We start from the raw sequence: 12,985 nt of genomic DNA, 5'->3' as shown, positions 1-12,985 counted from the left end.
AGCCACACTAGGGTCACCTGTCACCCTGAGCAGTAAATCGAAGTGCTGATGTGAAGGCATCACTCAGGTCACACCTTGGTACTACAGAAACGGAAGAGCTGAGCGGTATGTTTTAATGGATTACTGACTTAAAAAGACAAGTTTTCTAACTAATTTGATTCTACCAAGATAGAATTTAGACTGACCTGATCAGCAGCGCTGGGTGAGACAGTTTTTATCCCTTCATTCTCAGAAATGAAAACTCCCTGTACTTGAACAAGAAGTGTTTGGAACATGGATGGGAATGATACTAATTGAAAGTAAATATGCCAGACGATTTATTCTATTGAAGCCTTAAACACAGATCAAACTAACCATTAAATGCAACAGTAATACTTGAATTATCTAATGAAACACAGCTTTAGTGTAAGTAAAAAAATCCATAAAAGTATTTACATTTTATTTAAATATCATACACAGGATGTAAAAACATAGAAAGCTAATGTTTGTTTTATGGCTTTACAACAGACCTAAATCACATTACACTTTAACAACGAGTATATTTGCTACAAATGAGGTTCACCTACTCTTGATCTTTGTATATAAAGTCATATTTATTTTCTAAAAGTCTTGATTGCAAAATACAGTAAATCGCAATAAAAGAAATGTTATTTACATGTGAATTCCGGTACGTTGAGACTGTTGACTTGGTAACAATGAAACCCTGCTGAATGCCTTTAAGTGTTATTGCCTTCAAATGTGAAGACTGACTAAAATTTTTTACTCAAAATAAAAGTTATCGTAAAAGCTCAAAATGTCACCAAGAATTAAAATCAAACTGACTCATTCTGTTGAAATCAAGTCTAAACTGACTATGTGTCTCATAGTAGGCCTTCCATGGGGGCAGTTCCAGGGATGCTCAATCTCACCCATATGGGTGATCAGTTTTCTCATTTCCTGCACATTCAGTGCAGTTCCAATCATCACCTGCAAGTAAAGGTAAAAAAAAACCCATATTATTTTCTTTCTCCATATAGAAAACCGACACAGGTAAGAGCAGTTCTTCAGCTACTACAGTAAATAAGTACTGTGCAAGGCATTAAAAGAACTACAAGATGATCAGGTACAAATACAGCTAAGTTTGTTTCTAAGTTCACTAGTTTGAAGCATATGAAAAACTACCAGAAGTTTTTCCCAAGTTACACTAGACAAAAACATATTGAACAAAACGGAGGGTGTTAGCTGTTGACACTCAACAGCAAATAAACTTCCCTGCAATACACATAGATATACAGATACAGCCAGCTATAATACAACAGAAAAGACAGTATTTACTTGAAAACAGCCATCAGGTGCAGTACTTACAGACTTTCTGCAAGCTCGAGAAGCAAACATCTGCCTGATCCTAGAGGGCCTACACATGACTCCAGGGCAGTCACTTAACATGAAGATCAACTCATCTATGTCTTGTGGACCAAAAGTCCAGTTTTTGCTTGTTGGCAACGATATCAATTTAACTCTTCGAGTTACGGGAGCTGAAAGATTTGCAGTAATTAATGAAGAAACAAAACAGAGCACTACAGGAAATTACTTCTTGAGTGAAAAACTACTTAGATGCATAGATATGATGTGATCTGCATATATGATAAGGTTTAAATTTAGTCTTTTGATCGATGTTGCTAACTAACCAAAATGGTAACTATGGCAGATATCCTTTTAACATTAAGAAATAAATTGCTTGCAGACTTAAAAGCAGATAGATCCAATCTCTAACAAACCCTCTGATTTCAAAGAGCAAAACATTTATGGAACTAGTTTGAGGTTATGTGACTACAAAATAATTAAGGATTTTTGTTGATAAGAGATTAATAATGAACAGAATTTTAGACAAAAAATTGAGATTCTGGAATTAAGAATATGGAAGAAATCTGTAGTGACTTCCCAAATATCAAAGTGGAAATGAAGAAGTTAAGATTTTGTAAAGGACTATATGTAAAAAAACCCTGAAAATCTTGAGTGCAGAATTGCATGGAGCAAAGAAAAACAGTGTTTCATTACAAGTTCAAGGACCTTGAGGAGAAGTATGAGACTGATAAATGAACTCTCTGGATCAGAAGAGTAACAACTAACTTCAGAAAGATGAGGAATGTAGAAGTAATTTTGAAGAACTCAGCAAAACAGAAGGTAACTGTGTTCCTACGGGGGCTTTGTTCACTTCAACACTAAAAAATAAAAATCACACCCCCTGAGGTAAGGGACACTTGTCCTCAGAGACCCTTACTCAAAGAGTAAGAGAATGTAAGACAATGATCGTAGATACAGACTGTTACGTATAGGGAAAACACTTATTTTCACTGTTTTAAATGTGTAAAAGTGGATAGCCAGCAGACTGTGTTACAACCTAGTGCCCATCTCTGTGCAGACATGGAATAAACAAGTATTTCTACTCTGTCTCTGCACACTGGGTGAAGGGGACAACAGTAACACAGCACTTTGGTGATCCTTGCTATATAAAGAAAATAAGGAGCTTGCAAGTTATGCAATTTGCTCAGAAGTACAAAGCAAGTCAATGCCAAATCCATAAGGAAAACCCAAGAGCATCACTTACCAATGGTATCTATTAATTTAAAATAAAATTAATAAGTTTATTATATTAAATTTATTAATATAGATTTATTAATACATAAATAGATTGAACCCTGCTGGAATCAGCAAGTGTACTAGTAAAACAAAAGGATTTGAACATAACACATCCTGTTAACTCCAAAGGGCCTTCAGAAACTTCTGTAAAAAGCTGGAGAGATAAATACTCTACAATGTTCTGTTAAACAGAGCAAAGAGACCACAGAATCATAAATCTTAAAAACCAGACAAACTATGGAGTGTAGTACATATTATTTCAAAGTTTCTGACAATGACCTAAAGGGACTTTTGCATAATAAATGACATGAAACTGTTCAACTTTTTTACTTTCAGCAATTCTGGCCCAAACTCACCATTCTCATTTATAATAAAATCAAACCCATTTTTTCTGAATATTTCCAGGTTTTCAATCAGTATATTTTCATTTACAGCCGTTAGATTGAGATTTTGAGGCCTGAAAGAGAGAAATACATGGTAGTGCATCACTACATAGCGCAGATCACTTAAGACATGTTTGAGAAGCAATCCAGAGCTATCAGTACAGAGCTCTCTACCAAAACATTTCACTTTGCTTTGTTAAAAAGATCTCACTACTGAACTGATCACTTTTAAGTGGTACTCAGCAGAGCTGGGCTGGTTGGGCAGCACTCCCTGTTGCAACAGCAGCTCCAACATCCGCACATCCGCACTGTATCACTATCCTTACCAAACTGTGGGTTTCTATGTAAGCCCATCATGAAATCTGTCTGACCACCGATTTGCTGCACAGCTACAACTGGGTTAGTGGAATTTATTTCTCATGTGAAGACTGACTCTTTGAAATAGAGACTATAAAAAATAACTTTCACCTTCAGTGTTTTGCATGTGCTACATGAATATAACCATAAATATCCTTCTGAAACCTTGAATTAAACTTTAAAATTATTATTGTTAAAATACTGAAAATACTCACACTATCAGCTTCTGACCTTGAAGAACAGTGTGTTGTTGTAACATCTCAAAGTTGTACTTCTCATCAGTAGCATGTTGGTCAATTATGAAAAGATCAGAATTCAACTTTGCTATAATAAACCCTAAATTGAACTGGCCAATGATTTCCATTTTTGCAAACATTTCTTTACTGTATATAGAAAATACAAACAGGTAAGTTACATGTCATCAGCTATCATGTTAGACTGTAAAACTTAAAAACATCTTTTTCTCCCTGCCAAACACAATACATAAAAGAAAGAAAATGTCATTTAAGCAGGCTATGAATGTAAAGAAGTACAGTTATCGGGAATATGCCACTGACTGATGAGGCCATTTCTGGCAGAACACAATCTTATTAAGACAGGACTTGCTTAGGATTCTCTCACTTTAAGCACAGCCACTGATGATAATAAAATTAGAAATGGGCAGTATAGCAATAGTCCAAGTAAATAACACCAAAGGCAGCATCACAGTTTTGAAGTAAGCTGACATTGGCCTTTTTTTTGCAATTACAAGGCTTTCCTAACACTTTTTTTTTTTTTAATTCAAAATTAACACATCATAGACTTTTATTGTCCAGTGACCACCTGAATGTAACTTATATTCACAGCCATGTTTTACCCAATTTCAAATTCACAAGAGGGAGATATATGACTTATCCAGTCTTTTCAGAGTTACTTGTCAAGAAATTCAACACTTCTCTGACTACACGGCAAATTACAAGTCTGAACTAAGCCAAATTTAGGATGTTTGTGGCCTTTTTAGTGTCTTTTTCCACATTCTGCTTGCATTTAGTTTGAACAGCTGCTCTGCCAGGTAAAATAACTTGTCAAATGGACATTTTAATGACATAAGTTAAATAAAGGACATATCCAAAACTAACAGGTTTAACCTCCTCCCAATCCCACAAGAGGTCTTATATTTTCCCTGAACTATTTTTGTTAATTGATGAATACAGTATGTTAAGAAGGTGAAAATACCTGATCTCTTTTCTCAATTCATCTTCTGCTACTTTATTTTCTCCAGGACTAATTTTTGCTTTAAATCTTCTGTAATTTTGTGTTTCTGTACTTTTCTGTTGTTGCTCTATTACCTTTTTTACCTTTTCCACTAAAACCTTCATAGAGAATTCAAGTGGCACAGTTTTCCTTTCAACTTTCACCAGAACATCAACAGTTGGCTTATAGTTCGCAGTATTCTTCAGTTCAGGACATTTACCTGCCTTAAAGTTGTCCACTTCACTGCTAAAGCTTCTGCTTTTAAAACGTTTTATTCTTGGAGAAGAACTATCAGATTCTTGAGATAACTTATTTTGATCAGTCCAGTCAATCCTTTGATTTAACTTATGTTCAGCACCCAAGACGTGAGCATCACATTCCAACGATTTCTCACTACATCCAACAGTTCTAAAACATTCATTTTGAAGTTGCTGTTCTGAGCTACAGAATTCTTCATCACAAAGATTCATTACACTTTCGTTATTGACACAGCTCCCAGTTTCTGGTGTGCTACATCCAGCATCTGACTCAGAAGTGCTACAGAATCCAGAATCTGCATTATCTTCCAATTTCCTCAAATATCTGCTTGGAGTTGACATCTTTAAGTCCATCTTATGGCAACTCTTGGACTCCCTAGTCAAGACAGCCTTCTGACTCTTCACGGTACTCCAATTGGTATCAAGTGACATTTGTCTAGGGGAGCTGAGCTGCTGTTTTACCTTTCTAGGGCTTCGAAAATCATTCTCTGTTGTTTGACTGAGAGAGAATGACTCCCTTAATCTGGAAAGAGTCATTATTCTTTTTCCTTCACCACTTAGATTTTCAGTTTCAGAGTCAGGCAACATTTCTACCTGAGGCTTTTCTGTCTCTTCAGGAAGTGTTTTCTTGACATTGCCTAACAAAATCAGAATAAAGAATATTTCAAGATTCTAAGTTAGCTGGAAACATTAATTAAACTATGTGTTTTAGTAAAGTCAGTGAAAAGAGAGGTAGAAGAACAGCAAACTCCTTAAAGGAGCCCTTATGGTTCAGACAATGACTGAATATGGGGCTGAAATGCAACACACACACAAAAAAAAAGGCAGTTACATCTTTAAAAAACGTAACAGTACTTATGTGGATGAATTTGTGACCTCTTTAAAAGGGAATAGCAATCAGCATGTCCGTTTCTATTATCGAAAGAGTTTAATGATTGAGCAACAATGAAAAGTGAACTGCTCTTATACCTTAATGGTCACTACAAAAATGCGTTGGCAAGGTGCTAAAGTGCTGGCACAACAGATACTTGCAGTGTATGTGATTTTGTGTAGATAATGAAGAGAATCTTCAACCTCAGAAACTGTCAGTCCAACACATATTTTACTAAAGTTAAAATAACAGAATCAGGCTACAGCTGATCCTGTAAGTCAGTAAAAAAAAGAAATTAGAAGGGGTTCTGTTGAAATAAATTAGGGGATGAGGTGGTGCTAACCCTGAAAAGCAACTTTGAAAGACTATACAGTCACAAGAGAATCAGCAATTCCTGCAGTTATCATGAGAGAACCGAAGTTCAAAATCCAACAAACTCTTATTCAAATTTCAGATTTTGCTTGTAAGGCCATAACCATTCTTTCTTGAGGACATTTAAATAAAGGAATCAGATTTCTTCCATCATCTCGGGAGAAGTCTTTTTCAGTTTGTGTTAGCTTTTTCCCCCATAAAGTTGAAAGTAAAACATGTCATGCTGGCATGTGTAATTTCCATAGCAATCACTTTATAACTTTGGGTCCTCACTTATTATTTGATGCCAGTAACAATCTTTCAGTTTAATAACACATGAAAAATCTGCCCTGAAAGATACATGAATTAACAGCCAGACATTTTTTCCTTTCTTCGCTGGGTTTTTAAAAACACATTTTTCTATTTTCAAATCTCTACCATATATCACACACAAAATTTTCACATTTTGTCCCTTACCTGCAGCATCCAGAAGTTTCTGATTGACATGCAGTTTGTTAACGTCGCTCCCGAACATCTTCATCAGAGATGTTTTTAAAATTGCTAATAAAAGCTTCTCCTCCTGAAGTAAAATTTGCCTTTTGTCTGGAGTTACATTGATGTCAATGCACTCTTACAGAAAAAGGAAAACAATCACACTTTAAATGAAAAATAAAAAAAGAAATCCACCCTTGGATCAAAGTCAGTTTTCTGCCATTTCAACCCCCTTATTTTTATTTCACAGGATTAAAACCAAAGCCACAGTTAACATTCACAGTAAGTCTGCAAATTAATCTTTTACCTTTCCTCAACATTCCAGCAAACAAAACAGAAGCTAATTCTGTGCAGTAACACAGTACAAGTTTTCCTCTAGTTAAGCTAACCACAAGATTGCCTTTTTCTCATTACTTGAGATAAGTTACTTTTGAGTACAGAAAAAGTAGAGGCAGAGAAAAGTGGAACCACAGCTAGACCTCACTTCTCACTCATCAACGGAAGATCACAGAATCACCCCAGTGCAGGAAGTCATGCAGATAAAAAAGTTATGATATTCTCAAAATAAGTACAATTTATTCTTCAATTAAATTACAGACTTTACTGAAGCTACTGAAAATTATGCGTAACTTACCAGAATCTACAGAAATGTTAAGGGCTACAAATGGATACTGGTTTTTATTGTATACATGATAAACTTCATTCACAAGTTTGACAACCTGCAGAGGTGAAAAAACAGTAAGTGCCAAAACTATTATCTTCTATTTCCCATCAGTATGTGTTACTTAACCTCCTTCAAAACAACTAATGAACTAAATCATGAGTGAGTTTTTGTTCATACAAATAGACATAATGAACACAAAACCTTAAGATGCAGAAACTTGCAGCATCAAGCCACAAATACACGTATCAGCTACTCATCTGGTGGCTTTCTGAGAGTATCAAACAAGCTAGGCACTGGTGATTTTAGAAAAATAAAACCCTCACCTTTGCTGGATCACATGGACGTTGGTTGATAAAGAAAAACTGCCTGTCTGTTGCACTCCTTCCAACACCATGATCACAGCGAGAGATGAAGCCTGTAATACTGTTGAATAACAACAACAGTAAGGTAAAATGGAGCAGCAAAAGAAAATTTTTGGACTTTGAGCATATTTAATGGATGAGTATTTTATAAAGGGCTAAAAGAAGCACTATTATACAGCATCAGTACATATGTGAACTTCTTTCTTCTCCTAATTCTTTATCTGACAAAGGCTACATGTTCAGCTCCAAAAAGGCATCAGACAATTGAAAGAGTAGCTCACTGATTTCAAAAGAAGTGGCTTTTGTTTTTCTGCTCTGAAACCAGAAGATGACAGGTCAGTTATGAACTTTCATTGGTCAGATACTGATGCACCTATTTGCCAATAAATCTCACATATAATGAGAGATTAGAAAAGTACACTTAAAGACAGTAAACAGTAATTACATGAACTGATTCACATTCATCCGGTATCATTTCTAAGTAACAAAACCAAAGAAATACAGGTATAAATAACAGATACAAATTCATCATCCAGTTACTCAGGGTACTGATAAAGGTGACATTCTGCTGAAGATTACAGTAATATGTAACTGACTAGGATACAAGGAATAGTAGTTTTGCTCTTCCCACTCATCTGATTAGCAACATCTTAGGCCTCAGTTAACTTTTTTAATCATGTGATGGTCCTTCCCCAAATCACATACTAATATCTACTCTGATGTTCTTAGTCATTTTTAATACTATTAACTACCACCTTTCTTTTTTTTATGAGTTTCGGGTTATGGTAAAATTCCATTGGCAACAGTGTTTTATACTTTTCTAATTACCTATAAAGATTCTGTGGCATGTCAGCAGCGTTAACTCCATATTCTTCACAAACAGCTTCATGAGGAGGTAGCTGAACAAAAGGAATGAGGCTCTGCAACTAAAACAAGGAAAAAAAAGGAAATGAAACATTTTTTCCTTCTATTTTATTATCTATCATCCTTAAAATCCATTTGATAAAATGGTGGGGTTTTTTGTTCTCATCATTTAATATCACTACTCTCGCCTCAGTCGATTCACAGACCCTTACTTGAAAATATACATACGCAGAACAACAAAATAATTTGGACTCTCCAGCTACATTTAAATACACAAGCTTATCAAGCTTTATACAAAACCAAAAGGCAAAGAATAATAGAAGTTTCTCTTGAGATAACAATAAAGCTATTAGAAAAGTTGTTATTTGAATCACAACCTGCCTAAGTACAGGTATGTTTACTATAAACGTTTTCCCAATCATGCCTCTATTATTTTTCTTTCATTAGAAAATCTTCCCTTGATTATACATTAAAGTATTTGATATTATATAAGCAAGCTATAAGCAAAGCATTCTGTTCGGGTAAAACTGAGTTTTCAGCTATGTTCGTTGCTATGTGGAAAGATAAAGTTACATCTTTCATCTAGTCTTTCAGCCACAGCATGACCAAGGCTTTGAAATCTCTACATGGGCACTGTGAAGGCAGAAAGCGCTTATCAACAACCAGCAGCTGTCTATCACTCAATATTCCCTACGGTTGTAATAATACAGTTGTAATAATACCGTTGTAACCCTGTTTCCTAAATAATTTCTCTTGCATCAAAACATCTGTAATCAGATTTAGAAACTTCAAGACAATCTGTGGAGGCTGAACTGTTTCTCCTTCTTCAACCTGTGGGGTGTGCTACAAGTCAACACATGCTCCATTCTCTTAAGGTCTTTACAGGTTTCCTACACCTCCTCTGTTTATTAGATATCAGAAATGTCTCTGAACAGCTATATGATCTCTCCTCTCAATAATAAAAGCAATACCTGTTTTTGCCCAAATACTGCTCCAATGTTTTCCTTTAAACTAGGATTCCCAGTAGTGGACACAACAGAACTTTTTTTCCCTTGGCCAACTTGATTAGTACAGTTAATCCTCACTCCTTTTGAAACAATACAGTATGCCTGCAATAGCTGGACCATTTTTGCATATTCCTATTGAAGAAAAAGAAAAGTTCACACTTTGATGAAATGTCTCTTTTTAAAAGAAAACATTCAATATTCGCAGGTAACACAAAAAGAGGGTGGGGGAGGGGGTTTAATAATTCTTTTATACCTTTACAAACTAAAAAAATTAGATGTGAAAAATAGTGCTTCAAAAACAATCTTTACAAGACTGTTATTTAGCCATAATACAGCAGTCCCTGATTTCAAAACACACAAAAGTGATCATGATATAGATTCTTTTTAATATCTGAACATTTGAGAATGCACCTCTAAAACCAACCACTTCAAAATACAAGATGAAAGAATACAGGATCACTGTTTTCTTATTTGATTAAGATACAAGACAGGTACAAATAGTCTGAACAAAAATCAGTGTATTCTCAGAGAACTGAGTACAGTTCTCAATGCAGTATCAGCAGTGAATAAGGTCTGGGGTGACAATCCTTTGAAATAATTTCTGATCTAACATACCTTTTTAATGTTTCTTTGAAATTCCTTATGCCGCACGGGCAGAGTATAAAATAACTGCTGCATGTTCACAGTTGTTCCTTGTGGTCGTGGAAAATGCGTTTTCTGAGTAATTTTACCATTGTGATCAAAGACCAACCGAGTCCCAACCTTTGCAGACTTATGACAGGTAAAAATGGTAATATCACTAATGGAAAGGAAAAGGGAACAGAATTATATGCTGAGCACTGTATTTTCTTACCCATTCCTCATCCCCTCATCACCTTATCAGGCATAAAAACCATACCAATACTATTCATTTAATCAAAACTAACTCTTTACCACATACAACTAAAGCATACCTAGAGAATAGTGCAACATTTTCCTAGCTACAATGCAAGCATTTTTACTTGTATCCCTTTCATTCTCCTATAAAATACAATGTTAAAAGTATGGTTTTGTTGGACAGGACATTTCTCATACTAACACATAACAGCAGAATATTCTTGATCACAGAACTGTGCACAAAAGCTGTGCTATTTCAAATGTGCACTTTGGGAGTTTAAGTACAGTTTTAATGAGTAACAGCCTGGCAAACAGCTCTTAGATGTTACAGTGCTTTGCATCAGAGGATCAAACGCTTATGCAAATGCACAGTTCCACCCTGTACAGATCTGCATACTTAGGAATGCTGAATGTTATACATACAAGGACCAATAAGGTATTTAGAATCATAGAATCATTTCAGATGCTTAGAATCATACAATAATTTTGGTTGGGAAGGACTCAAGATGTCATGCAACCTGTTGCTCAAAATCAACCAAACATTAAGAAACAGGAAGTTTTCAAAGCCTCATTTTATCAATAACAGTAAACTGAAAAGTTGGATTCAGTTATTTTTCTGCATATAGTAACTTCCTACTAATAAGAAGTTTAATAGTAATACCTTAATGCACACAGTGAACTCAGAGCTTCACCTCGAAACCCAAATGTTTCAACATGTATGAGATCAGAAAAATCTTGTATCTTTGATGTATGATGTTTCAGAGCTGGAAAAAAATGTTTGAAATATTTATTTTACTTCTAAGTGACACTGGTCTATGCAAGTAGATTCTGCATGCACATCAAGAAGCAGAGAGCCTTCTGCATATTTCTTTTCCCCTTGTCCTATAAGCCAGATCTCTTTAAAATCCTCAGATACACCCTTTAATCCATACTTTCACCTAAAATTCATACAGCATTATTAGTACATGCATTACAAGATGCCTGGGGGCAGTACACAGTTCTGCCTTTGCTGCTGATGTACCTGTCACAGATTTCTGCTCCCATTTCATACAATTTAGAACTAGCAAACGGAAAACATGACAGTCACGTATGCAGTGTTGGTTCACTTGCAGCAACTGTTCAGGTTTATAAGTCACCTTTCAAAAGCAGTCACTTCCACAAAGCTCAACACCTTCAACAGTGACTCAATGACTCAACATGACTGAATCTAAATAAACATTTATAGGGCTTTCTCTGCTATAATTTTTTTCTATCAGTATTTGTTGTACTTAAATCAGCAATCAAACCAAAGGCTACTTTTGAGCTACTAGAACTATAACCACAATAGCACTACAGCAGCCCAGTCCAATTTTGCTCAAGTCTTGCACATCATGCATACATTATATAAAGATGACTACCTGTTAAAAATTATTAACCTTAGGAATTTAGGTGTTTTCATTTGTTTGTTGTTTTTAAGTAGCTTTATCACTGAAAACAATCCTTCAGAATGTCCAAATACAAATTATGAAAAAGGTTCAACTTACTCAAGCCTTCAAAGTTTTCCTCTTTCACTCCACATCCATTATCTGAAACCTCTATCAGTTCGGCTCCATAATCTTTCAGTTTTATATCTACAAAAATGAGTGAAGTCCTTTATTTCTGTAGGTTCATACACAATATTCAGGATTAATTTTGTACTTTAAGTAACTTTACCAGATAATGGTTTTCTATGTCAAGTTTGAAGAACAACAAAAATATCTTTGACGATCAGGGGCTGGAGCACCTCCCGTATGAAGACAGGATAAGAAAGTTGGGGCTGTTCAGCCTGGAAAAGAGAAGGCTGCGTGGAGACCCCATAGCAGCCTTCCAGTATCTGAAAGGGGCCTATAAGGATGCTGGGGAGGGACTCTTCATCAGGGACTGTAGTGATATGACAAGGGGTAACGGGTTCAAGCTTAAACAGGGGAAGATCTGCTACTACGCACTCTGCTTTGAGGAAAAAGAAGTACCTTATAACCCTATGAAATTTAATGAAATTACGATGAAAAGGTTACCAATGCTGGTAGCTCCAGCATCCAGGCTGTTTTCCACCAACTCCTTCACGGCAGTGCCAAGGTTCAGCACAACCTGTCCCGAACAGATCCGATGAACGGACTTACTGTCGATGGGCTTGATGGCTTTGGCCGGTTCAAGACTTAGAAAGAGAAAAGAGACAGAAAAAAACCAAGTAGCATAAAGAAGGTGGGAGATGCTCGCCTCACGGCGACACTCCGCTCTTCTCAAGCGAGGGCAATCAGCGCCCAGGGGCGGGGCGGGGGGCCGCACGCAAATGCGGAGCGTCCGAGGAGTCCCACAAGCCTCCCCACGCAAGACGGGACAAGAGACGGGAACCGAGAAGCCAGAAGCGGGCGAGGAGGCCGCAAAGGCGCCAGCGGCCAGGCGCCGGGCAGCGGCGTGCGAGCGAGGGGCGGCCCCACCACGGCGGGTAAGACTATAGCCGGACACGGCCCGACGCAGGTACCGCTATAGCCCGCTCCGGGCCCCGGGGCGGACACTCACCAAGGCGCTGCCGCCTCCATCAGGGCCCTGGCGGGACGCGCGGCTTCCCTCTCTCAGGACCCCATCCCCACATGCCCCGCCTCCACTCAGTCATTGGTTACTAAGTAAAAG

The 12,985-nt window shown here is 36.8% G+C and overlaps 1 protein-coding gene across 1 annotated transcript; it reads right to left on the bottom strand.

Annotated features, from left to right (window-relative positions):
* Window positions 1-293: 293 nt before the first annotated feature.
* On the bottom strand, window positions 294-12,983 carry PMS2 (PMS1 homolog 2, mismatch repair system component). The gene is made up of 15 exons (XM_065684357.1): window positions 12,875-12,983; window positions 12,370-12,509; window positions 11,860-11,946; window positions 10,998-11,100; window positions 10,076-10,259; window positions 9,425-9,592; window positions 8,418-8,515; window positions 7,551-7,650; window positions 7,198-7,282; window positions 6,549-6,701; window positions 4,575-5,487; window positions 3,575-3,742; window positions 2,976-3,076; window positions 1,345-1,514; window positions 294-966 (listed from the first exon to the last, which is right to left on the bottom strand). The coding sequence occupies exons 1-15, from the start codon at window positions 12,892-12,894 to the stop codon at window positions 823-825; spliced, it is 2,634 nt and encodes an 877-aa protein (XP_065540429.1). The 5' UTR covers window positions 12,895-12,983; the 3' UTR covers window positions 294-822.
* Window positions 12,984-12,985: the final 2 nt, after the last annotated feature.

The sequence above is a fragment of the Lathamus discolor genome, chromosome 6, assembly GCF_037157495.1.
Source record: "Lathamus discolor isolate bLatDis1 chromosome 6, bLatDis1.hap1, whole genome shotgun sequence".
In the NCBI taxonomy this organism is placed as follows: domain Eukaryota; kingdom Metazoa; phylum Chordata; class Aves; order Psittaciformes; family Psittacidae; genus Lathamus; species Lathamus discolor.
The sequence above is the reverse complement of the archived record's forward strand: the minus strand, read 5'-3'. Positions and strand labels throughout refer to the sequence as shown.

Excerpts from the sequence above, each read along its gene's own strand:
- PMS2 (XM_065684357.1), bottom strand. The coding sequence starts at position 12,894 with ATGGAGGCGGCAGCGCCTTG. Across the intron at positions 9,593-10,075 it reads TTCAAAGAAACATTAAAAAG|GAATATGCAAAAATGGTCCA; the intron begins GTATGTTAGATC and ends TTTCTTCAATAG. Across the intron at positions 1,515-2,975 it reads TTTTATTATAAATGAGAATG|CTCCCGTAACTCGAAGAGTT; the intron begins GTGAGTTTGGGC and ends CAAATCTTTCAG.